At 38.1% G+C, this 25804-nt stretch overlaps 1 protein-coding gene across 1 annotated transcript in view; it reads left to right on the forward strand.

The window, feature by feature from the left end:
• The first annotated feature begins 1342 nt into the window (after positions 1-1342).
• The window catches only part of PPP1R3A (protein phosphatase 1 regulatory subunit 3A), a 27379-nt gene continuing 2917 nt past the window's right edge, over positions 1343-25804 (forward strand). Inside the window, exons 1-3 of the mRNA XM_026081048.1 lie at positions 1343-2136; positions 23630-23688; positions 23800-23936. Of these exons, the coding sequence (XP_025936833.1) occupies positions 1343-2136; positions 23630-23688; positions 23800-23936 (990 nt within the window). The remainder of the gene's footprint in view (positions 2137-23629; positions 23689-23799; positions 23937-25804) is intronic.

Genomic DNA, 25804 nt, shown 5'->3' on the forward strand with positions numbered 1-25804 from the left:
AAGGGAGTTCATGGGGAAGACTTAGTTTACCGTGTTGTCTGATAATAGACATACCCAGGTCAGCTTTAAAGGAAAGCACTAGTGGCATGGTAACAACAAAAGAAAGGATTCAACTCAGTCTGCAAGACCTGAACTGTTTGAAAGTCTGAATGAAGAGTTAAGTTTCTAGCCTGCACTGAGATTTGTGATGATGCCAGTAATGCCATCAGTTTCTGATCTGGCTAGTTCAAAGCAAGTCCTGCTATATTTATTAGCTTATACTGCACCATAGATTATAGGCTTAGCCTTTGAGAGAGACACAGGGGAAACAGAAGAGGTTAGGTAATATGAAGGAAAAATATGACATTTTAAGTTCATGGTCTTTGTCCCATGAATGCTGCATCTTTCCACATGTGGGGTGCCATTAAAGTAAAAGCCAAATGCCAAGTGATTAAGTTGACTGAGATGCCACAGTTTCATTTCACATCATGGGAAGCTATGCTCAAAGGTTGAAACCCCTTTAAACAGTGCAGTGTGTTTCTTCCCTCTGTTTACAGCTGTGTGTACAGGGTGTACAGGGTTTGTGTTTCAGGGTTAGCTGCACAAGTTAATTCTGCGCCTTGCTTTTCTCTCCGTTTGTCTGAATAATACTAAATGCAGACTAGCAATAGAAAAATTCATAATATAATTAGTGGTGAATTCAGTCATATTTACAGATGTATATTACAAGTTCATCTCCGGTGTACTCACTTCAGTGTTTTATCTTATTCCTGGTTCATTTAAGTTGTGATGGCTTATCCTTAGCTAGAATAAATTGGCATAGCCCTAGGATCTGGCCCAGTGAGTTAGCATGGTATAAAGCCAGGGCAGAATGTGACATTGCACTGTTATATCTGAAAACACCATAAATAATGGCCTTGAAAATGAACGCAGGAATCATTTACAACATAGAAACTATTTAGCTGATAAAGTATACATCCTAATAGGAGATTCATACCACCTCGTTTGTGCAATGTGATGAATTTGTTTTGCAATATAAGTTGATGTTCTAAAAATAGCTTCATTTACACAGTTTAACAATGCAGAGAAGTTATATTTTAAATATTACTTTTTTTCTTTGCATATAAAACTATACAAAAATAGGGAATACAATGTTTGAAACATATTGTTGAAATTATAACACTTAATACTACCAGATTGGAGAACAGACCAACATAGCTAACACACCGTAGAATCTATTAATAGGCCTGACTGCCTTTTGCAATGTCAACTGTAACATTAATCCTTGTTTTAAACCACAGTGTCTCAAATATCAGCTGCTACTGGTTGTACAGTTCTCTTTCAGTTTATATTGGAGAGCCCAATGGAGTCTTTTGAAGGACCTAGTCGGGTTAGTAGGGATAACTTATTAGAAGTCCCTACTGTAAATGATTTCTGTTCAGAAGATGAAGATGTTAAAACTACCCTTAAACCTCGTTTCTCTCCACTGCCCCGAAGGCGGAGTTCTGCTTCTTCAGAGGAAGAGGAGGCAGACCCCCCTGGTACCATTGCAAGGAAAGTTTCATTTGCTGATGCATTGGGGTTTGATCTCGTGTCTGTTAAAGAGTTTGATACCTGGGAAGTTCCAATTACATCGCAAAATGATGACAAGGAAGATGAAGTTTTCCCTGAGGAGGAATTTTTTTTATCTCAGCTGTTTACATTACCTGCTTCACAAGAAGAACTTTTGCAAAAAGTGCGTGAGCAAAAAGTACTGTTGGAGTCAATTGTGTTCCTGCCTGGGGTTACCTGTATGAACGGCATTATACGAGTCCTCAATATATCTTTTGAAAAAATGGTGTATGTTCGAATGACACTGGATGACTGGCTGAGTTATTATGATATCTTAGCAGAGTTCATGCCCAACTCTTGTGGCAATGAGACCGACCAGTTCTGCTTTAAGATTTCTCTGGTGCCTCCTTACCAGCAACATGGAGCTAAAGTGGAGTTCTGTATACGGTACGAGACATCAGTTGGCACGTTCTGGGCAAATAATGACGACAAAAATTACACACTCATTTGTCATAAGAAAGAAACTGTGCCTAAGGTGGATAATAAAGCACACAGAGAGGTTACCGATAGACATCTTAAAGGCTGCTTAAAGACAACACCAAGCAGGTGAGGTTACATCTTATCTTTTGTTAATTTACAATATAGCTGGCTAATTCTGATTTTCTAATTGCGTCTGCTGAAACTAAGACTTCTCATACTGCTTTCTTCTATTTTTTTTTCTTATGATAATTAAGACCAAGACTTGGTTTCAGTACATGTGCTTGTGTAGATCAGACAACTGTTTTCTGCAGACAGGTTGGTTGTGATCAGATGTCATCATTACAAAATATAGCATGCCTGCCATACATTTGAAAAGTAATGTGGGTTCTACAAATTATGGGCTATGCATTGATTTTAGTCTCTGTCATGTAAAGAGGGCTGACATCATCGAGAGGTTTGCTGTTATCTGAGATTGCTATACAGTTAAACACTTCACATTCAATTCTTTGGTATGTCAACAAGATTTTAAAAGCAAAAAAAAAATCTGGATTTTCACACGATCCATTTCTTATGGACATTCTCTAAATGCACTTATTAAAACAGAAACAGTAATGGTGGTTCAGGAAGCTGATAACTCCACGAAGGATCCTGTTGCAATTAGAATAGCTGTTAAAAACTTTTATGCAATTGGTTGGGCTATTCTGCAAGCTGTATCTTAGGGTAATGCCTCCTTGCTGCCGCTGGTGGATGTTTCTGTGATCAGATTGACAAAAACCCTATCCGTCTCCAAGAGATATGAGCAGTGAAATGAATAATGATGTGTATGACAGAACTGGTGATATTTAAAGAAGAAAGATATATAAAATTTATCTCATATGTATTATTATAATAATTAAATGTCGGCAAGTGCTATGCTAATTATAGAGTTAAAATGACAATGAATAACTTATAACTTAATGACACATAACCAGAGAAGCTCAGGAATAGTAACTTTTGGCTTCCTACTCTGTATTTAACTTTTCTTTGTGTAAGTAAAGCAATGCTGCTCATGAAAATCCAGTTCTCAATATTTTGCTCAGCAAATTTCCTATAAATCGGTAGCAGTATTGCAGAAACAAATCTACATTTTACCTGTAGCATCCATTGTAATATTTAGATCCCAGAAGTGAATTCATCCTGAGTTTTTAGTGCTTGTATTCTTTCCAGGTAAGACAGTGCTGTTTTATTTTCCTGATTTTAATTGGCCAGAGTCTGTGCTCTTCTACCTGGACTAAACTGATGGGGAAGGGGAAGCAAAACGGCAGCAGAGGCTGGAAGCCTAACGAGAAGGAGGCAGCTAGGACTTCCCCCTCTCCCATCTTCTTCTGTAGCAGGAGCTCGCTGTGTCGAGAGCACCTGCCAGCTCTAATTGCACGTGATTCCTGTGCGGAGAAGCAGGCAGTGGGACTTAATGGCTGCATCAACACTCCTGTGTAAGAGCAGCCCCCAGGCCTAACTTGAGGCCAAATTCATAGCCAGTCCGCAACGCTCGCCTGGCAGAGTGCCCTTTGGGCCAGCTCTGGGGCAACCCCGCCGAGGGGAAAAGTCTGGGTGTGTTGGAGCACAAGGGCTGAGGCGTTTACCTGCCAGGTAGTTAGATCCAGACATTTGTGCCTGGTTTTGTATATCGCATCTGTCCTTCAAGTAGTGTCACACGACCCAATCTGGGTAAATAAGATGGCCTTGATGCAGAAAGGCCTTGATATCAGTTACCATGAGCATGTGGAGGCAGGGCGATTTCAGCCTGAGTTCAGGTAGCCCCTGTGGATGAGACAGACGTGGAGAGCTGAGTCTTAATTTAGGGAGCCCTGGGCTGCCAACTGCTTTTGGGACTGACCTGCAAATTTAGATGCAGTCGGGCAGCTGAGGTTAAATGACGCCTAAGAGCTTAAATCCCTGAACTCTCCTGCGACATGTCCAGTGCTAGCATAAGTCATAAAAGCGTTTCATCTCTCTTTCACATGCATATGCTAAGTTTCTTGCATGTAATTCATACAGACAGGTATTTTAAAAAATGGGAAAGAAAGTAACATGACTGCCCTATAACATAAAATTACCTTGTCTCTATCAGAGTGTAAAGTTATTTCCCTCCATATCAGACTGCAGAAAAATATATATACATATATACATATGTCTGTATGCATACATATGTATATATGTGGGTGTGTGTATACATATATATGTGTGTATACACACGCACACGTATATTTGTGCATATATGCATATATACAAATATGTATATTTGTGATAATATTAAAAATAAAGTGGCCTTGTTTACATTAAGACCTATTACACAATTTTGGTAAAACCTAACATGTACTTTCAAGACTCTTTTTAGTGGCAGAAGAATGTAAAGGGACCTAATGTTAAATGAAAAAATGAGCTGAAAGTATTTTTGGAATATGTTTTCAGTGGTCACCATGGCTTCTAAAAGACAGCTCTGGCAAGTTGTAATGTAGGACTAATTTTATGCTCCAGGGACTTCACTGACTTCGTAGGAGTTGCAGCTTTCACCAGTGTAAATGAGGTCAGCATCAGGGCCTTTTGTTTCAAAAGGGTGAAGATGCCAGCCTCCATTGCTCACTTGTTTTTCAAAGTGTCTTTGTATGTGTTGCCCCTTTGAGTGAGCAAGAACACCCTGCAGACATCTGCAAAAGTACCTCATTATTCTCCTTCAGACCCTTATTAAAACTCCTTTGCTTTGATGTCTAGAAAAAAGCGCAACAAAAACAATCCCCCCCCCAAATTGGCAGTGAGGCTGCTGATGTGCTATAGCTACTTCAGATCATGTTGAACAGTGCTAGCCGTTTCCCTGTTCTCCTCCACCAGCCCATCCATCTTTTGCCTCTTGTTTTAGACTGCTGCAGAGTTTATAACTGCTGCTCTGTATGTTTATACAGCATTTAGCAAAATGGGGTCCTGGGCCATAACTGGGTTCTCTGAAGAGCTGTAGCAATGCAAACATCTACACAGAAGTAATAACAATTTTACTTGTGGTTCAAACAGTAAATATACAGGGAGGGAATATTGCTATCCATGTTCACAAGCTGGAGATTTCTAATTAAAGATTTTGTTAAAACAATGGGAATGCAAGAATATTTAAAAGGGCACTTATTTAGGCCCCTATGCTCAAGTTTAGAAACGTAACTGTTATAACATTTTTCAAAATCTTGGCTCTGAGATATTTAAATTTTCTCCCCAAATATGCAATTTACCTCTTCAGTTAAAAAATAGGACTGTTCAAGAATTATATTTTTTAAACAGATAGTCTGATCCACTTTAGGGCATACTTGTGTGGCTCGTTCAATGTCATTAGTGAGTATTTGTTGCATTAGTAAAATGAAAGGAATAATATGCATTTTTGGAGGAAGTCACTGAGGAAGAACAATACGATGGTACCATGTTACCCATGAGAGCATGAGCCAGGACAAAGTTGTGTGAATGAGGGCAATGGGGAGGCTTTTGACATCATTATTAAAAAATAAATTTAAAAAGGAATCAACCCTCAAAAGTTGCATTTGCAGAAATTGATAAGGAAAAGCAAAGCTGCATGGAATAATTAATGTTGAAGCTCATCTAGATTTGCATGATCAAAACCACATGAGTTAAAATCGTGCCCATTCTCTCTGCATTTCATTTGCTTGTGCTTTTATGTCTAGACAGGAACAAATAGTCTATCAAGCTTTCATACAAGTATTTCTCCCTAACTGCATTTTTCCAAGCAAAAATTAATTCCCACATAAATTTTAACATAATTTTTTGCATTTTTCAAAAAATTTTAAGGATTCACAAGCATAAAATACAGTCTGAAAACAATAATGTTTGAATTAATTGCTTTATTTTTTCAGTCTACCTGAAAATGTGCATTTAACTTACACATACTCATAAATATATTTTGGGGAAAAAAATTGACTCCTAAAAATTCGTAGGCTACTACTTAAAAGAGATACCTTCTGGCAGAAAACAACCCTGTTTTCCACTGTTTTCCATCTCGTATATACACATATACATATACATACATACATACGTGTGTATGTATTCATCTAAACAATCTAATGTATATGACACTGTATAAGCCATAGCTGATGTGAAAAGCATGAACTGATTGTGAAATCGTGGCTGCTTTTGGTTCTGTCAAACTGTATGTCAGGCAAATGTGCATAACATAGTAGTAAGTACATTCAGAAAAAAAGCAATTGAATTCTATCAATCAACTTCACTCTTTCTTCTGTCTGGGCCTTTTGCTTTCGGGACATGGATAATGGTTCTGAACATAAATTTCTCCTGGTCCTAGAATCTGGCACATGATTTTGTTATCAACTGAGACTCCAGGCTCCTGCATAGGTCTGATGCAGTGGGGCTGGTTGTCTTGCCCTTTTTCCATGGTTGGTCCTAGTATGCCATCTGTCAAGAGAGCAGCATGAGCAGGAACACAAGGAAAGTGACCGATAGGCATGATAATTGTTTCTCAATATGGTAGGATGTCTATGTGGGCTTATGTCCTCTGACAAGGAAGGTGGAAGCCAATATTTTTATCATAACTGTTAGAGTTATAATAACTGTTAGAGTTATGATCACCCACTTACCTGTCTGAGCCCTCAAATTGTCCCTCTGAATTGATTCTGGTCCTGTACTTTTTTCTTAATTTCTTAGTTGCTGGACTGCATCTCTCTTTGGGTGATTATACATCAATTCACTTGGTGATGCCTGTTTAAAACAGGACACAAAATAGGACACTGACTCATATGAATGGTGCTCTATGTACAATACCCAGTGAGAAGGAAGAGTAAAAAAACTCCGGTCTGTGAGCAACTAATGCCAGTTTCGGCAGCATAAGTACTGAATGGTCTTAAAGTAATGTTGTCAAGAACATTTCTTCTGTGCGTGAGTGCTCTTTTCCTGGTGAAAAGCTGGCCAAGGCTGCTTTCCTGTCCTCAGCTCTGGTCTCACCCCATTTCTGATGGAAGACAAAGGAAGTAAGTTGTTGAAGGTGGAGCCCGGTGGAATTGCCCTGTGCTCATTCGTCCACTGGCAGGTGGTAGACAAGTGCCTCGGGTGCCCTGACAAATGTGGTTCTACATCAGCTCCCTCCCCTTGGCCTTTGCCACAAGCCCATGATGTGATTAGAAAATCACGAACTTCTGAGGAAGCTGTCTGGAAATAGCATTGCATGCACTTTGCTAGGAGGAACAACTGCATTATTGTCTGGGGGTCCATTTAAAATATGGCCTTTAAGTTATGTTCCCTTTTAATCTTTGTTCTTTTCATTATTACACATCATAATTGGAAAGAGAAAAAGAGCAGCAAAACCATTAAAACTTACACCATCTTTGTGTACTGCTATCTGTGTGCTAATTTCAAGGTTGTTTCTGGCATCTCAAGTCACAAGTTACACCTTGATCAGCATACAGACATGGGATTTGACTAAAGTTTATTTCTATTATTAGGAAGTGACTGCAGTCACTGTTTTTACCAGGAGAGCAGCTGCAAGGGAAGTTATCCATTCACAGGGAGCCAGCTGAAAGCAGCACTCTTCTGCTGATCAACCTGACCCAGTATTCCCAGCCCTTTTCTTGCCTCCTCTCTGTCATTGCCAGTCTTTTCCAGTTGCAGAAATAGATAGCATTGGCACCAAAATAACACTTCTCCAGGTACTTGAAGAGCATGCTATCAGGGACACAGGATAATTGTTTAAAGGCTGTCTAAAACATATTATTCAGGCAAGTAGGATAAAAGCAAGCTGTGGAACTGCAGTTGGGTATTAGGAAATGCTTCTTAATGGTGTCTTCCATTAGACTGTAGAGTTAACTTTTAAGGAAATTGTTGTACCCTAAGTTATTTAAAACAAGCTAAGATAAACCACTTGAAGAAATGTTCTATGGAGAACAGTCCTGCTTGGCCAGAAACTGTGCTCGATGACTTTTAATGACTTTTTTCTGTCTGTCTAATCACAATATTTCAGAATATAGACACACTTAATAATTTAATTATGAAATACATTAAAGACCCTAAGGATAGATGTCTAAGTTAATGGCATAAGGCTTTGAATGTTGTCGCAGAAATGCTGAAGAAACAGATGGAATTTACGGATGAGAATGGCATACACACAGCAGATAAACACCTACAACCATACCTGTGGGCTCCTAATTGGAGAATATCCAAAGGCTGAAAAACCAACTAACTTTTGCATTTGTTGATTGTGAACTGTGCTATTCTAGCTCCATAAATATACTGTACTGGGAATATTAAAACAAGCTTCTAAAGTTTTAAATAACAACATCTGAAAATAACCTATGCTGGCAGTCTTAGTGTAGTGTTTACTCTGTATTTTGTTAGTATCAGTGGTTTGTCGTTCATTGCGTGTTTAGGTCTGCTGGAAAAACTGCTATCACCAACATGACAGAACAGAAATTAGTGCTCTAATATATGAGAAATATTAGTTGCTATAAAGCGTGTTTGTTTCTTTGTTTAAAACATATAAAACTGATGCTTTGTAATATGAGTATCATTTCTCAACCATATGATGAGTAAGTACTTGTAATTATACATGCATTGCTTGGATTTACACTTGTGAGTTTTTCTGCAGTTGCTACAGTTTCATCAGCTTATTTAAATGGCATATTGTAACACTATTACAACTGACCCTTAGAGCTATTTAATGCAGCAACTGGCTTGGTCCTGCAGTAGGCCCATAAATAACTTAATGAACATCAAGAGTCTCACTGAACTTTGTGGGATTCTGCATGTGTAAAACTACCCTTGAATGTTAATATTTACAGGACCAGAGCTTATTTCTATACTCTTTCAGATCAGTGATTAAAGACCTTTGGACAAATAGAAATATGTTGCTGAAGGAACTCCTGCGTTCCATTGTTCAGTGACTCTTGTGTTTAGTGAGATATCTGTTTTGCAAACTGAACCAGCCTGATAACGAACGTTTCAGTGTTCTGTCTCCTCTCCACCGTTCAGGTATTGCAGTTCATAAATGTTCAGTTGGAAAAAATTATTCTCTTACATTCACCTTGGCTAAATGTTAGTCCTGAAAAGACATTTAAAGTCAGTGAAACATTAACTGAGAGCACTAGAGTCATATTTAATCAACGCATTCACTACCAGTGTCATCTGAGCTGTTTATTCTGATTATGAACTTTAAGCCATGATCCACCTACAGCACTGTGGCTCTGAAATGGAAGCAACTGATTTCAGCTGCTACAGAGCAAGTCCAGGAAGCCAATCACCTGCTGTATTTTTAATATAAAATGTGGATTTTCTTCCCAATAACAAAACATAGAAGAATGGTCCAAACAAATACTTTGCAAGTAAAATGCAGTCCCTGCCTTAGGGCAAAGGAAGAGGTAAGGCATTTTAAACACTGAGTGAAAGCAGGATGTTAGAAGTGGCTATTTGATCCAAGGGTCTTTAGTGACGCACCAGAAAATATTAGGTGCCATGCCATAATGGGGGGCTTGGTTTTCTGACTGTCTCTCCTCTGTCTTCCTGATCTGTGGAACCAGATGATACTCTGACACTAAAGCTAAAGATTTATTATTACTGATTACTAATAACAGCCCTAAAGAACAGTGAAGAGCACTAAGCTAGACAATTGGCTGTAGTGCTACATGAGGAGTCCATGAGAACTAGATACAACTCGCAGTTTCTTCTCAGCTTGCATGTAGATGTATCAAGTGGATTTGGCTTTAAATTTTGCTTTGATGCATAATAGCTGTCCTTGCAATAAGCTGGCCTGAAATCAGCTGGGCTATTAGCAGACCTTCAAAACCTAGATCACTTCATGTTGTGGAAGAGGGCTGTGGAGGCTGGCAGTCTCCTCAGCTGCCCAAGTAAATCTGCACCAACATCAGCATAAATCTCCTAGGCCATTTTCCAAGTCTTCCTGATAGAGCTATTGGTAAGTATCACACAGTGGCCTTCTTGCTGTGTTGTAATAAAACAGCATGTGAAAAAAACCAAAGGTTATAAAAATCTCTTCTTAGTAGTGGTAACACTTGGGAATTCTAGCATATTAAGGTACAACTGTTTTCTAAGTTCTAGACCATGGTTGTCCTCTCTCAAAAATGACTGAGTCAGGCTTTTTGTGGTCACCCATTCTGTCCTCCTTCCTAGGGATGGTATCTGTGTCTTAGTCTCATGTGACTGCCATCTATCTATCTACAGTCTCTCTAAGGCATCTGTCATCTTCCTGCATACATGCCTCAGTATACTGCCATTAGGCTCTAGGAAATGACTCTCTCCTGATATGCTAGCAGGGGACTACTCTCTTTCTTTCTTTCTTTCTTTCTTTCTTTTTTCCAGCTGAGATCCAAGGAAACACCAGGTGTCACATAGCCTAAGGTCTTTTTTCTCTTGGACCTATCCAAAATAGTTTTAACTTGGAGAAGCACTAGGCCTGCTGATGTAAAGTTGCTTTTCTTTCCTTCTGTCTTTTAAAACAGTGGGAGAAAGAAGCAGGAGAATAGTTCTCTACCTCCAACTCCTTTCTACAACAGCATTTTGATACTGGGCCATACTCTTTCCAGGCCAAATGGCAATCGGTTCTAGTGAGTCCTTCGGTGAAGTGCGTCAGAAGGGTCTCTTCTGAACTCAGTCGAAGTTTAGCCGCTATGGAACTTGACTCCTGACTCAGCTTTCTCTCTGTCTCAACAGCTCTGCACTGGAGATAGGCACACCAATAATAAGTTATTGCATTACTATTTTGCACCAGTTCCATAACAGAGTTGTCAACAGATCTTCTAGCCTCTCCCAGGGGAATCTTTCCTTCAAGAATTTCCTGATCTTGTTTCTGAAGTAGTTAACTGGCCACGTGGAGGGACTTAGCAATTTTGTGACCAATCTTGGCACAAAACAGCTGTGTAACAAGACCACAAAAGAATTGGTTTCTTTTCAACATTGTTATGCAGATACTGTAATAAGGTGCTACATTCGCGACAGAGCTATAAAGGCAACTGATAAAAGTTGCGATCTTCCTGTGCATAGTTTCTGTAGCTTAATTCAAGATATAAATTACATGAGTTTTTCTGCAGCCTTTGTATCTATAATCATGAGATTTCGGGACAGATGGGTCTATGTTGAAGGTTTGAGCATGGCACCAAACTGGTGCTGGGGTCAGGTTGAGACTGGATGGCACTAAAATCTTCAAATGGACACATACACATCTATATTTAAAAAAATTGCATAAATGTTTTGCCATTAAAACTCAAGGTCTTTTATAATGAGCTAGAAAATAAAGACTAATTTCTTGGGACTCTGTTTGCTTTGAGGCTATGATTATTCTCATCCCAAACCAGGCCAGTGCATTTTGTTCTGTGCCACCTATGTCCCTGCTTCAATCATAAACTAAGACTGAAAATGAAAATATTAGTAATTGGAAAATATAATCCCCTGGATAGCACCAACCCAATAATCTTAATAAAAATAGGTTTATTACAAACACTGCCTGAACCCTACTGGGAATTATCTTTTCAGAAAAAAACACTCCAAATTCCTCTCAGCTGCTCTCTTGATCAATTGTCCCCCTCGATACTATTAATCATCATACTACATACCTCTTATTCTGAACATCTTTTTCTACTTCACATTCCAAACTTCCCTTCCAGTTTCTCCTTGTTTAGAAGCTACTGACAGTCTTTTATTGTTCTTTTGCAGGCCTGCCTTTTCTCCTTTTCTGGTTTCAGCTCCTTTTCTTAGATGAGTTCACCAAAACAAAGGGGTATTTTCTCAAGGTGAGGAAATACCACAGATTAATATAATTGTCATATTCTTGTTCTCAGTGTTCAAACATTTAGATAGAGCTTCTTTGTGACTCTATTTTTGTGCAAAATTCATGTGAAGGAGGCTAAACTGACTCCCATGATATTGCAATCTTTTGTTCATGGCATAGTTTCAAAATGGTAGCTACAGTGCAAACTTTCATTGCCTTACCAGTGTGCAAATATCCTCAGTACAGCTCAAATGGTGAGAGGGTCATTCTATCTCCATGCCTCTATCCTCTGTGTCCTGGCTATCAACAAGGGAGCTAATTAGTGTCAGTTGTGTTTGTTTGGTGACACCTATTTACTAAGAACTAGACTGAGCCTTCTCGAAGACTGCTGGTAGTTGAAGGTCATATAAGAAAATCAATCTTGTCTAGATTTGTAATAACATTTCTGATTTTACATATGGCTTCATTCTAATAGGATCACTTGTAATGTCGTAATGTTTTTAAATATTATTAGGTATTTTCTACTCTTCTACTATTTATTTATGGATGTCTTGTCCCTCAAGCAGATTTTCTTTGAAGTTTTTCTTTAATTTCTGAATCTTCCTGTGTGGTCTCAATTAGTTTAGAATCTAACAACATAATTTACACTGTTCTTTTCAGCATTGCTGAAATTAAATTCTTATTCTGTTGTGCTTCCAAGGAATCTATTTTTTAAATACCTCCTTAAAAAATTAAACTTATAAACAGAAGAAAATGAGACTGACATACGTGACATGTAATAGCAGCTTAATGGTTCAGGCATACACAATACATCTTTACTGTGAGCAGTCTTTTGAAGTCAAAATCCTCTCAGGTAGGAGTTGGCCATGTTTTTAGGTAAAGTCATCTGGCAAGCAGAATTTAAGGCATGTGTGTTAGGAATGCAAAATACAGGACCAGAGTCATGCTAGCTGAGCTGCAACCCACCTTCTGTGTTGTTGACAGCACAGCTATCAATACTCCAAACTGCACATAAAGCATTCTCTACCTTTTCTTGCTCTGTCTTTAATTTGTGCAGCTGTTGGTTTCTGCCATACCAAAGTTATAGTTCCCTGTACTCTGCCGTGAGCTTTACGAGGACATAGTTAATTCAGTGTGAGGGCTGAAGCAGCCCCCCCGGCCTCAGAGTGCAGACCCTCTCAAGCTGTGCTCCCCAACACCTCACGTGAACTTTGGCTGCGTGCAATCGGTTTCCAACACGGCTGTGACACCCCTACCTCAAGCACATGCATTAAGATCAGCTTCTCTTAAAAGTGTGTAAAAGCTTGAAAATGACTTAGAACATTTCCCTGAAAAGTGGTACAGCTGAGTACTTAGTTTCCTTGCAACTTTCTTTCAGAGCCACTTTACTGATTTTTCTCCCCCTGCTAATGGATTTGGTACTTTAGAGCTTACACATGCTGCAGTGTTGACACTGACTGCCTTTTTGCTGGTTGCTGTCTTGTTCTGCTGCGCACCTTGTCCTCGCCTCTTAGACTGTAGAAAGACTCTCCCCTGTTTTATGTGCCTCGCATCTCTTCTTGGACAGTCGTAATTCTTTGTCCAATTGTTTAGGGTAAACTCCATAAGGTTTAATAGTTGAATTATGTTTCACTTGGTTTTATCCTTACATCCTCTCTGAAAAGGGCAGAGGGCCCTTTAATTTTCTCCTGTAGCAATATTACTTTTTAATATTGTCTTCATATTTACCATAGGCTATCACCACACATCTTCTTGCACAATGTGCAACATCTTTTTTATACAGCCTAATCTTCATATGCTACAAAACTAGTTTGAATGATTGAAATTCTTTATCAATCATAAAACCCCCTTATTCTGTATTTAGATGATACCTAAGAAAAAATGTATTCCCTTAATTTCTAGCAAATTCTTATCAATACTTTTATATACAAATGGTTATAAAGATAAGCTATTCTTATCTAATGGTTTCTAGGAGTTTAAGACTGTCTCAGCAGGAGTTGCTGAGGGATGAAACTTCTAATGATGATTTAAAGCAGTGAAGTGTGTAGGCTGAAACTGAAATAATTATTGCCGTAACCCTCTAAGCACTCTAAGTTCCTCAAGAGAAAATACTTTGTTCAGAACAGACCCTGAACAACAAAATGCTAAAAAAGTAAAATAAAAAAAACCTTGGAGCAGGATGATAATTTAGAATTAGAATCAGTATAATGTGAGGATGTTCTCAACAACTGCTCACAAATGCCTCAGACATCACAATTAAAAAGGAATAATAATTATGGTCCCATTAGAAAGTATGTAATATTCTATTCCATTCAATAAGCCATGAACACTTTAAAACCATCAGTGTAATCCACAAACCTATATTTACAACATTAAACTGGATGTTCTGCCTTTTCAATAACTGTCATCTCATCTCTATTATTTTCACCTCAGACTCTAATTGTTTCTTTTATAGGAGCTAACCTACCAGTGTCCTTGGCAGTACAGTTTATGGCTCATGCATTTACAGTAATTGTTTGGGCAATTTGCCACACAGTATAACAATCTTCACATCACAATCAGTTTTTATAATAAACAGCATTAGTTGTGAAAAATACAAGTGATGCATGATTCTTATGGTAGGTAAAGGGCACTGAAGATGCCCTTTAGAAAAAGAAAGGAAAATGCTCAAGCCTTGAACTGCTTGAGAAAAATACTGATGTCACAATAGAGCTAATTAATTTGATGGTACAAACAAGAGGGGGAAAGGGCCTTGCATTCATTAGTGTCAATTCCAAATGAGAGCATATCGCTCATAAAAATAATATTCAGCCTTATTTTAGGCAAAATGTACAGGTAAACAAATCAGAAGTAAGCACCAGCTCCTTCAGTAGCACTGATTTTGCTCCGTATCTTTATAAAGGGTCTTTCTCTTCCTCAGCTGCAGGAAGTTGAAAGCGCAGTACAACTCGGTTCCCATGTAGACCTGTGGGCGGGAGGCTGGATGCCTGCTGCCTGCCAGCCTGCCCGGCCCCAGCATGGCTGGCACTGCCTCTGCGCCTGGTACCCATCTGCTCCTGAAAAGCTGAGTGCTTACCAGCTTGTCTCCAGAGCAAAGAGGTGCTTGCACCTATAGATCTCCCACTGCATGGGGTTTTGCTGCAGATGTTTGGTGGTCTCTCGATTTTACAAGCATCCAGAAATAACAGGTCAGGCGATACTCGGTGGGGAGGCTGTTTGGTACACCTCCAGCAGGCACAGCCTCCCATGTTAGAAATTCTCCAGAGCAGAATAAAGGCACACGCCCTCGTGTGCCTGTGTAGAAACAGTACAAACACGCAATCCTCAGCCTCCATGTCATCTCCCTGCCATCTGATAGCTCTAACTTGTGCTGAGGGCAGTGAAGCTAGGCCCCATGAAGCAAAAAGATGGTTTAAAGCCAAGGCCGAACCTCTCCTTCTTGAGCTCCACTGTGCATTCTTTGGCAGCACCAGGGTTTGCGACCAATATTTATAGGGTGTTGGCACCATATGTGATAAGAAATCTTGGAGTGGTTGTATTATACATCTTTAACTTCAACAGTTGATAACACGGGCATCAATTTAAATCACTAAGAGACTTATCCCTATAGTGAGTTTTGGTCTGAGCCTTATGAAGGCAGGGAATGAGTTTATCTTTATTTGTTAAATGTTTAATTCATATATTAAGTGAGAAAAATAAAATAGAATTAAATACGGAGATCCTATCACAAGAAAAGTCAAAGTACACACTTCAGAGCATGCCAGGATCCTTGCTGGATTTGAACCCTGCTTTTGTAAGTTCTGTACAAAGAAAGAGAGGCCAAGACATGATTTTGATCTAAATCCCAGCGGGTGGGTGGGATGTATCTTCAGTACTATTCTCTTCATGATAAAATGAGATCAAACTTAGGTTTTTTACTTTTATATAGTACCATCTTTTTTCCCCCTTCTGTAATTTTTTCTCTCCATGAATTAGTTTGGCTAATATTTTCTCCCTCGTTCCACTACTATTCTAAGACTAGCATAAATAGAGAAATATTTTAAATGTAATTTTCCAGTAAGCCAGCTGTTTAGGGGCGTTAAGTTTATACAAAATGGATTGAGTTCTTACTCTACTGTATCGTACAAACCAATGAATAGAACATGGAAGTTCTGTCTAGAACTTTATGCACACACTGTGTCTTTCCTACTGCTTTCCCAATTTTTTACTTCCTTAGAAATTTATTTTTGTTGTACATTTGTGGGTTTTGAACAAAATTGCATAGAATACTATTGATGTTCACAGTTATATGTGGAAAAGACTGAGTCAAAGAAAGTATTTAATTTCTCAGAAATGTCCCTTTATGCCAACTCCTTCAAACCTTTTACAGGCTTTCTGCTTCCAGTGTGTTTGTAATTTTTTTTTAAATCATTTTGTTTGTTGCTTGTGTTTTTTAATTAATTTGGATATTTCCTTGTGTACTTCCTTTTGACATGTTATATGCTGCTTATGATTTAAAAACAACCAAACCAAACCAACATCCCTTCCCTCCACCCTCCCCCAGTTCTGTGAGGGTCCAATCTGAAGGGCTCCTGTTTGACTCCAGCAACATTTCAATCCTGACCACTTACCTGCACTAGTTTACTTTTTGCTCTTCTGGATCTCAATAAAACATTACTGAAACATTTAACTACTTTTCAGTTATCTCTGTTGTTGTTATGTCATAGTGGCATCATTCTTCAGCAAAGCTAGCTATTTTCAGCTCTAGATCCAAAAGCACTAGTTGTATTGAAGATTGCTGCTGCATTAGACTCCTGTTAGGTATAGGTTTTACTGGAAATTAAAACAGAATTGCTGTCTGGATAGCCCTTGAGTCTTGCCAGCTTCTTTCATGAAGACATTTTAGCTTCAACTCAACTTCAGGGTAGAAGAGGATCATTTTGATTTTGAATCTCCCTTGAAATTAAAAACAGAAGCATGAAAGATTTGGTGAGAGTCTAATCCTATCTGGATTTTTGAATAAAATTAGATCTGAAACTTTTTTTCCATTTTATACATGTTTTTACCTAAATATTTGAGAAATATTTTCTTTAAATATCTTAATTTCACCGTAGCTTTTGAAATTTCAAACTAAATAAAATATGCTCACATTTTCTTTTAAATACAAGGTAGTGTAAAATTGTTTATATTGCATTAATTTCAAGGGCTTTACAGGTACATTTTCATCTTTCCATACTTTATGTTCTAACAGTTTTAACCTTTTGCCACATTCTGTAAAGTAAATACTTTGTGTTTCAGATATTAAGATGTAGCATAAATGAATATAACATGTGACAATGTGAATCGTTTTGCAAGTTGTACAAACATACAGAGATAACTTCTGCCAAACATTTATATTAATTAAAACCGCAACAAGCTATAACAGCTCCACCCGTTATGAAGAGATTAGTAGCTTCTGGCTATGGGCCCAAATCTGTCTCAGACCAAACCAATGCACCTGCTATTCTATGGTGAAACCTGTACGTATGAAAATGTACCTCTTAGGGCATCTAGTAGCGTAGGAACATACGAAATTGGACTGGATTGGAACTATAGGAACATAAAGTCTTGTCCCTGGCAGTCCCAGGGAAACATGTATAATCCCTCCCATTCATAATAATATGTCCATGAATGTTTCCACACTGAAGTCTTCTCAGTTTCTTGCTCCTGCTATCTGCACAAAAAAAATGTTCCAAGATTACTTTTCTAATGCATACAAATCTTTCTTCAACTTTCCACTCAGATGTTTTCATGAACCATTCCTATTAATATGCTAGAAGAGTCCTGCTGTTTAATGTCTTTTCTCCCTTCTCAATATTTACCCCTTTCATATATTAATAGTGGGCATTTATTTCCGTTCTCAGATTTTGTTTTGCTACTCTAAAAATAGAAATACTCATTTCATCTCTTCAGTTAAGATAGATTTTCCATTCCCCCAATCTTCATGTAGTCGTCTTCTGCACCCGTTCCAGTTTGAATTAATCTTTCTTGAACATTGTATACAAATGTTCCAGAGGAGTTCTCAGCAGTGCCTGGTACTGTGACATGAATGTTTTCTGGAAATCTTTCATTACTGAAAATACCTTGTCTGACGTATTACTGCAGAATGCTATTTGCCTTTGTTCTATGTCCAGCTCACAACTGTGGCTTGCAAATGCTGTCCGTTAAAAAACAAACTCAGATTTTTCTTGTTCATCTGCTTCTTTCAAATTTTAAGCCCTCATTTTTTAGTAGAAACTCTTTCTAGTCCCTAAATGTATGACCTGACACTTTATAATTTTGAATTTCATCCCATGTCTATTAGTCTGATCCTCCAGGCCACCCATTTCTTTCAATCCTCCTCTGTGTTGGTGACATCTCCCAACTTCGTATCTTCCACAAATTTAATTTAACTTTGACTTTTTGTGCCTTGATCTTTAATAAAATTACTAAATAAGTCTGATCACAAGATCAGTCCATATGAATTCCACTGTGATGTCTACCCAGCTCCACAGCTCCATTCAGACCAGCTCACAGAGCTTCGCTTGGCAGAGAGCTCCTCTCCCACCTCAGCACTCTTGCACTAATCTCCCTCTTCTCCAGTTTAATTAATAAATTTCCCATGTGGCTGCATAGCAAATGCTTTAATGAAGTCCAGATAGATTAGATAACTGATTTTTAGACAAGGGAAATATACTAATCTTGTCAAAGAAAGATATTATCAGGTGAGTCTGGCATATTTATGCCATTTTCCATTTATCTTTATTTATTCTCTCTTTTAAGTTTTGTTCTGAATCTACTTTCTGAAGACACCTGGGCCTGCAGTTGCCCAGACACTACTCTTCTCCTTTTTCCTAAACATAGCTACTACTTTTCCTATTCTTCTGATATTGTGACAATAGTATCAGGACCAATTCAATAGATTTGAATAGCAAAGTTTTTAAACTAATGTGTGATTTCCTCTAATTGGGTCTCTCAATATTTTGGGTTGGAGATTGTCTGTTCCTCTTAACTGGAGCATATTTAAACCCCAAGTTCTGCTCCCAGACTGGATGAAATAATATCATTCTCTAAATCTGTATTCCTATCAGTTATGACCTGCTGATCATGTTCTTCTGAATATGACTGTACCCCATTACTAGCATTGTGGTAGAAAACTTTTAGAGGAGTCTTTTGATCTGAGTGTCATAAATGGATTATCTTAAATCTTGATCAAACCTCACTTCTTCTTCTAAAAAAAAATCCTATTTAATTTAAAAAGGCTGACTCCAAAGCCATTGACAAGTCTTACTTTATCCCTACCCATTCTTTTTTCCATTGCTTATCTACTCCGCAGAGCTCTAGGTGATCATTTTTAGGATTTAAGCTTGACTTTTTTTTCTCCATTTGGGATGCAAATTCTATACAATTTTGGGACTTTTGAGCTCCTTCGCATAATGTCCGTCAACTTTTCAGTTGTCTCAGTCCTACTAACTAGTCCTCAAACCTCTCATTTGTTCCTTTTACATGCAAAGTTGTAGTGATAACCTACTTTCATTTCTGCTTTCTTTTTATCACTCAGTCCAAATGAATGGTAGTTCCATCAAGAAAGAATCATGAACATAACTATTTTTTGAAGCTGGTAGAAATTCTTAAATTCCTGATGTACTTTACGAAGATGTACTCCATTTGTCTGAAGGAGAAAAAGCAACTGAGCTTCTGCGGGTATACAGGTATTTATGTTGGAGGGGAACATGGAGTTTTCTAGCTTGAATTGTTATCAGAATATATTGGTTCACTTAAAAATAAAAACAGACATTTTAAGACTGAAGAGAAATTTTGTATCTCTCAATACACAATATAAGCACATTTAGATCCCCCCCAAAACACAATGAGATCATTAATTTAAAAACCAAAAGCTGAGTTAAAACTATTGATAAACAAATCTGGCTGATGGAATTCTAATTCTGAGCTAGGAACTTTGCAGAGAAATAAGGAGAAAAAACAGTAAGTCAAAAACCTTACTGACTGGACAGATACTTTACATAGACTGCAAGGAGGAAAGGATACTGTGAAAAGCAATGTGATCAAATGTTTTGGTAGTAGAGATTTTCTGCCATATAATTCTCAGTGTTTGATGAAAGGGCTAATATTTAAGGGCTCTGGGGAAATTTCAGTGAGGAACCTGAAGAAAGTCTGGAGGCTTGGCAGGCTGTGTCCCCTCTCAAAATGCTTTAAACTACTTTAGGCATTTAGGATATGTTTGTATATATTCCAAGAAAAAAATGGACACCTGAATTCAAGTTGTTGCATATAAATTGTGGAAGACTAGAAGCAGAGTTACAAAATAGTCTTATAAGATACTGATAAAACGTGGGCTAAATTACCTTTGTTCTGCTTCTACCATTGTAAAGGACACTGTATCATTGTAAACTGATTTTAAAACTGGTGACTACAAGTAGAAGACAAAATACATTGTTATTTTTTCTTCTTCGTGTTGTCACTGTTATTATGCATGACCCATGACAAGTTCTTTAGGGCCTGTCTGTGGCCCTGACTGACACTTCACTGTGAATAAAACCACAGTTAGATGCTTGTACTTAATGGATGCATGGGCTAGTACTGTCTTTTACACTTCCATTCATGCCTGTATCAGATTTTTGCTCATCTTAGAGATGATTTATCCATGACAGTCTTTCAGCTGTGGTATTAAAATCGTGTAAGTGTGTGTCAAATATTTCATTCTTCAAAGCGTACATATATGTCTGAGAGTATTCTGTGATTGTATCAACCTGTAGATTCAGCATCTTCACTTCTTAGATGAAGGTAGTGCTGTTAAATGACTGTTGTTTTATGTGCATTGAGATCCCCAAAGACTGCAATACCAATATCCTCAATTTAGGTTAATTTTAGATTTTCCACTAGAATAATTATATAAGGACGGATATTTCTGATGTAGACGTGAAATAAAGAAAACAGCTGTTACACTGAAATGAGATTGAGGTGCTGGAGTCACACATTACATGCCAAATAAAGCCCTAGTCACTTGCCACGGAACCTATATTCCAGTATGAATTTAGATTCTCAATGTGGGATTCACTTCAGTTAATTCTGACTATCTGAAACTGAGGTTCAGAGCCAGCCACTGCAGGTTCCCTTTGTAGTCAGTCTTGTGCAGAGAAAGAGAAGCACCTTCGAGGATATTTCATTCCATCTCACCAGCGAAGTCTACAACAGATGGAGCAGTTCTCCCTTCTGAAGTGTTATTTTCCCTCCCCTGATGATAGAGAGATTCTACACAACTGCCTTAAGCATAGATGCTTAGAAAGGTAAGGTTAGATAAGATGGACGCCGTCTTTGCATATGGCCGTAAGGATCCAGCTCTAAGCAGCTTTGTCCTTGACCGTTTAAAGAATTAGAAAATAGATGCTCCTCCTTGGCATCCTTGCTTAAGGCATATTCTGGGAAGTGTGGGCAATATATGTTCTTTAGAAGCATTGCTTCCTACCTTTTACATCAACAGTTTTTTTCCGTCTTTTTTTTTTTCTTTGAAGCTGTGCTACTGTTCAAGACAGGTTTGGGGGTCAAGGAGGAGAAAGCAGTTACCTGAAGCACTTCCCCTGAGGGATGGGATATCTGGAGCCCCAGATCCAAAGACAGTGTCTGTATTTTACACTAAGAACTTGTTTGTCAAAAAATAAAAAATCATCACTGAATAGGGGATAATCAGAGGGAACAGAATCCAGGTTCTCTTTCTTCAGGGAATGAAGAGCGAGTTAAGGAGTCAGACTCCTGCTTGTATTTCCAGCTTGAGGAGGAGTAGGCGAAATGTTCCCTCCAGTTTCTCCTGAAATAGTCTGCGCCCTGGTAATTTGTGTACTTTTTGGATGTGTGTGAAGTGTGATTTTCAATCTCCTCAGGTTGTGATAGAAACTGAATGTGCCACTACATCTTGGATGAGTGCTCCAGCTGCCAGTAGACTATTAAATAAAATATAGGCATCAACAGCTCTCCTGCTTCTGGGAATTCTTCTTGCAAGAAACAAGTGGATCTATCTTCATTCTTGTAATGAGCAGATGAGAGCCCCTTCCAGCAGCAAAGGAGTCCAGGCTTGGTTCCCATGAGTTGTATCCACTTGGCTGGAAGCTGCAGGTGGCCACGTACATTCAAAGAAGCGTTGTTCAGAGCCTTGGCTCCTAACTCATGACTTTTGCAGATACCCTTTTAAGCACCTAAGTGCTTTACTGCTTCTGTCTCATGGTTATGGCCCCAAACTACTCAGTGTCTAGGCTTATGGAAGCAGGTGGATGAAAAAGGTGCAAAGGGGCAGAACAAACCGGGGAGCAGATGTAACACCAAAATAAGCATTTGGGTAGAACAAGAAATGAATGGTGATGTACAAATAATCAGCAGTGATGATTTACCTTAAAAACCCACAGGTCTACTAATAATAAGGGCCTGGCTCTGCCAGCCTTTTCAGGATGAAATGCAGATTATTCTGATGATAGCAACTGTTGGCAGAGGAAAGTACAACTTGGTGTGAGTAGGAGAGTGAGAACTGTGCGGAGGCTATGCATGTAGCAGAATTAAGAAGTGACATGACATTCATATGGATATCAAGAATATTCAGCATTATCATAATTAATGGTGAAAAAGAACTGTGGAAAGGATGTTAAATCTTGTGTTTCAAGGACAGACTGTAACAACAAAAGACCAAGCAGAACCTTAATAAAGCAGTGTAGATTACCCCCTATCTTTTGCTACAAGAGCTTACTCTGAAGTGTCTGATGGTGGCCAGTGTCAGAGATCAGATACTGGACTGGATGGATCTGCTGTCTGCTTTTGTCTGATAACCCAGCCTATAAAGGCTGGCTTTTAAAAAGTTGGTGACAGTCGATGTCTAGTTTCTTTTAACAATGTGCAAATTTAGCATCCTCCTTCTGAATTAGGCATTTTGGATGACAGAGTTAATGTTATATCAATTCAAATGAAAGAAGCAAGGATAAAATAGAAGGGGAAAAGATTAATATTTGAAAATTAGAAAGTAATTTGCAGTAACACAGGTGGACGGCTGGTTCAAAAATGCATAAATTAAGACTGACAAAAAAAAATCCTCCTCATCGAGAGGGAATTATGAAAGATATAATAATTTACATTTTACATAAGTGACATTCTTTTTACATTTTTTCCCTTTTTTACTAATGGCTACGTGCCTATAAGCACACAATTCAAAGTGCTGTTGCTTTGCATTGATATTGCTGAGGACTGTTGGCACTCAGCATCTCCCTTCAGGTGGTTGTCTTTTAGGACCTAGCCTTTGTGTTCAAAGGCAGCAAAGCAACAACAAAAACCACACTGGCATATCTTAGCAGGCATATCTTAGCAGGCATATCTTAGCAACAGGGTTTATACTGTATACATGCACCAAGACTCTTTCGATTTATTTCAAGTAACAAAGATGTCTTTTTCCTATGATCTCTGTATACACACAAATATTGAAAAACATAAGCAACAGGGAGAGCTGGTCTCCCAAACATATATATCCTTTCAGACCCTTGTCTGACCCCAAAGTTATACTCTCCTGTCACTGACCCATCTAATCACCTTTGTGCTGCTTTCTCAGAAAAGGCCCGAGAAAATCCATCAGCTTTGCAATGTTATCTGAAGGTCAACGCATTTTCATTTCCTGGGCTAATTCCTTCTTTGACCAAGTCTTAATATCAGGTCATTCAAGCAAGCTACATTTACTAAAGTTGTTATCTTCAGAATTTCAAAAAGCATTCAAAATTTTGTGTAATTAATTAGCTGTCTTTATACCTGAGTCTAAAAGGAATTAGAATAGTAATTTCTGCAGAATAACACAGGAAGTTTCTTTTTGTTTAACAGCAAAGAAGAAATATTGGCAACGTCTGATGATGACATATGGCATAATTCAAGGACTTCAGGTACAACACCCAGTTTAATTAGTTCTTCCTTACTGCAAATGTTAATTATAAAGATAGCGTAACAAACAACCTCATGGAAAATATTCAAGTATATTTTTGTTAACTCTTCAGAAACAAACATCCCGGAGATTGTTTATTCACAAGTGGAAGACAAAGACACTGAGCCAGCTAATGAAAATATAAAAGGTAAAAATGCAGAATACAACCAGGGTGATCATGGAGATGATGAAAAAGAATTAGAGTTGCTGGTAAGTGTTATACAATTGTATCTACAGTATTAAATGATATGAATCCATTTACGCTTCAAAGATGGTGAAATGCCCCCTTTTAAGAGAGCTGACTGATGTACTAATTTACAAATGTAAAGCCTTGGTCTGTACTTTCATTGAATCTCTAACTGATTCAACAATAGAAGGTGCTTTGATTTCAGTGTACTGCCTCAACTTTTTCTGGTCTTAAATTAATGACTTCTCTCTTTTACTTCTTTACCAGAGGCTCTAAGTGACAGTTTGAAGGCATTAGAAGAGTAACATTTCAAAGATCTCTCTTCCTAGTCTCTAGGATGGTTATATTCTTACATAAATGCTTTATATTTGGAAAAATTCTTACATTTATGGTACTGTTAGCCTTTTGGATTTTTCAAAGGATAGCAGTATAACATGCTATATGAACAAAATAAATATATATATATATATATACAGCACATTTTTCTAAATCAGTATTTGGCATTAAATTTGTTACAATAAATTTCATACTCAGTGAACATTCAATCTATTTGGATTTGTGTGTGTGCATGTGTGTGTGTGGTTTGGCTTGCATTTTTCAGTATGAAAGAAAAAATGGCAATAAATGAGACACATAGCAATCTATTATTCTCAGTGTCTATTCTCAGCTCATATCATTTGGGTGCATAGATTCGTAGTCATAGATTATAATAGCTATCACCTGTGAAAATGTGAATGCTGAATCAGACAGGAGAGGAAGATGAGAACCATTCCTTTTTTTCTTCTTGATAGAGAGGGAAAGAATAAATTCCTCTTATTTAAATATAAAATTTTCTTGTCTTTTACTTGAAGAAAGTTCAAAATTATTACCTATTGTGGGAGCTTTCACTGCCTGAAAGTCAACATCTCCATTTTTTTAATGGTGAAACATAAAAAAGAGGACCTCTAAAATCACTTGTTTTTTCTCAGTCCACCCTGCTACAAAAAGCAGGATCAAGTATAACCATTTGTTTATCAGTTGCCGGGGTTGTCCTTACATTAAATGAAGGGGGAGCTATAATTTAGATGTTAATTTGCACTATGCGCTCTTTAATGAATTAAACAATGAAGGCTTATAATAGATGGAAATAAAACCGAATCTTTGAAACACACAGGCATTGGCTCACAAGACAGCTGTGCAGTTGACAAGTAACATGAGCCTTATGTGAGAAGAAGGGGAAATCGTAAGATTTGCATATAATTATTGAGATCATGCAAATGTCAGTTATGAGGAGGGGAAAAAAACACAGGCGTCTCACTGTTAAATCCTGACAGTTGGCATCACCGAAGAACTCAAATACACTTGAGCACTGGTTGGCAGAGGGTCATTAAAACAGAATTTGCAGAGACATTAGCTCCCTCACTTTTCTTTGAGTGACGTTTTACTATTAATAGTTTGCAGAGGCTTTGCAGAAAACATATTAATAAGAGAAACTGTAATGGGGGTATCTACAGCAAGTGCAAATGTATAAAGGGGTGCCCAAGAAGCTAGCCTCTAATTGATCAGCTAGTGCTATCACTGTGACTATGCTAAAGCGCGAGAGAGTGCAATGACAAGCAGGCATAGCTGAATAATACAATACGATATTTGAGAGCTAGGAGGGAGAGTGATTAGTTTCTGGCCTTTTACTTCACTAATCTCATTTCCAACTCATGTCTTACCAGATTGTCTAAAAACAGTCTGGTTTGAAGCCTGTAAAATGGTCTCTGAGAGAAATGAAGCAAAGATAATCTGTACAGTATTTGTCAGTGTGAAATGTGTCTTTGTTTTACTGGACAATACTGTACGTTACCAGGCTTTGATGTACTGTATCAATGCCCTCATTTAAGCGTCACCCTCCCCCCTCCCCCCC

Source organism: Apteryx rowi, unplaced genomic scaffold (genome assembly GCF_003343035.1).
Source record: "Apteryx rowi isolate R43461 unplaced genomic scaffold, aptRow1 scaffold_535, whole genome shotgun sequence".
Lineage (NCBI taxonomy): Eukaryota > Metazoa > Chordata > Aves > Apterygiformes > Apterygidae > Apteryx > Apteryx rowi.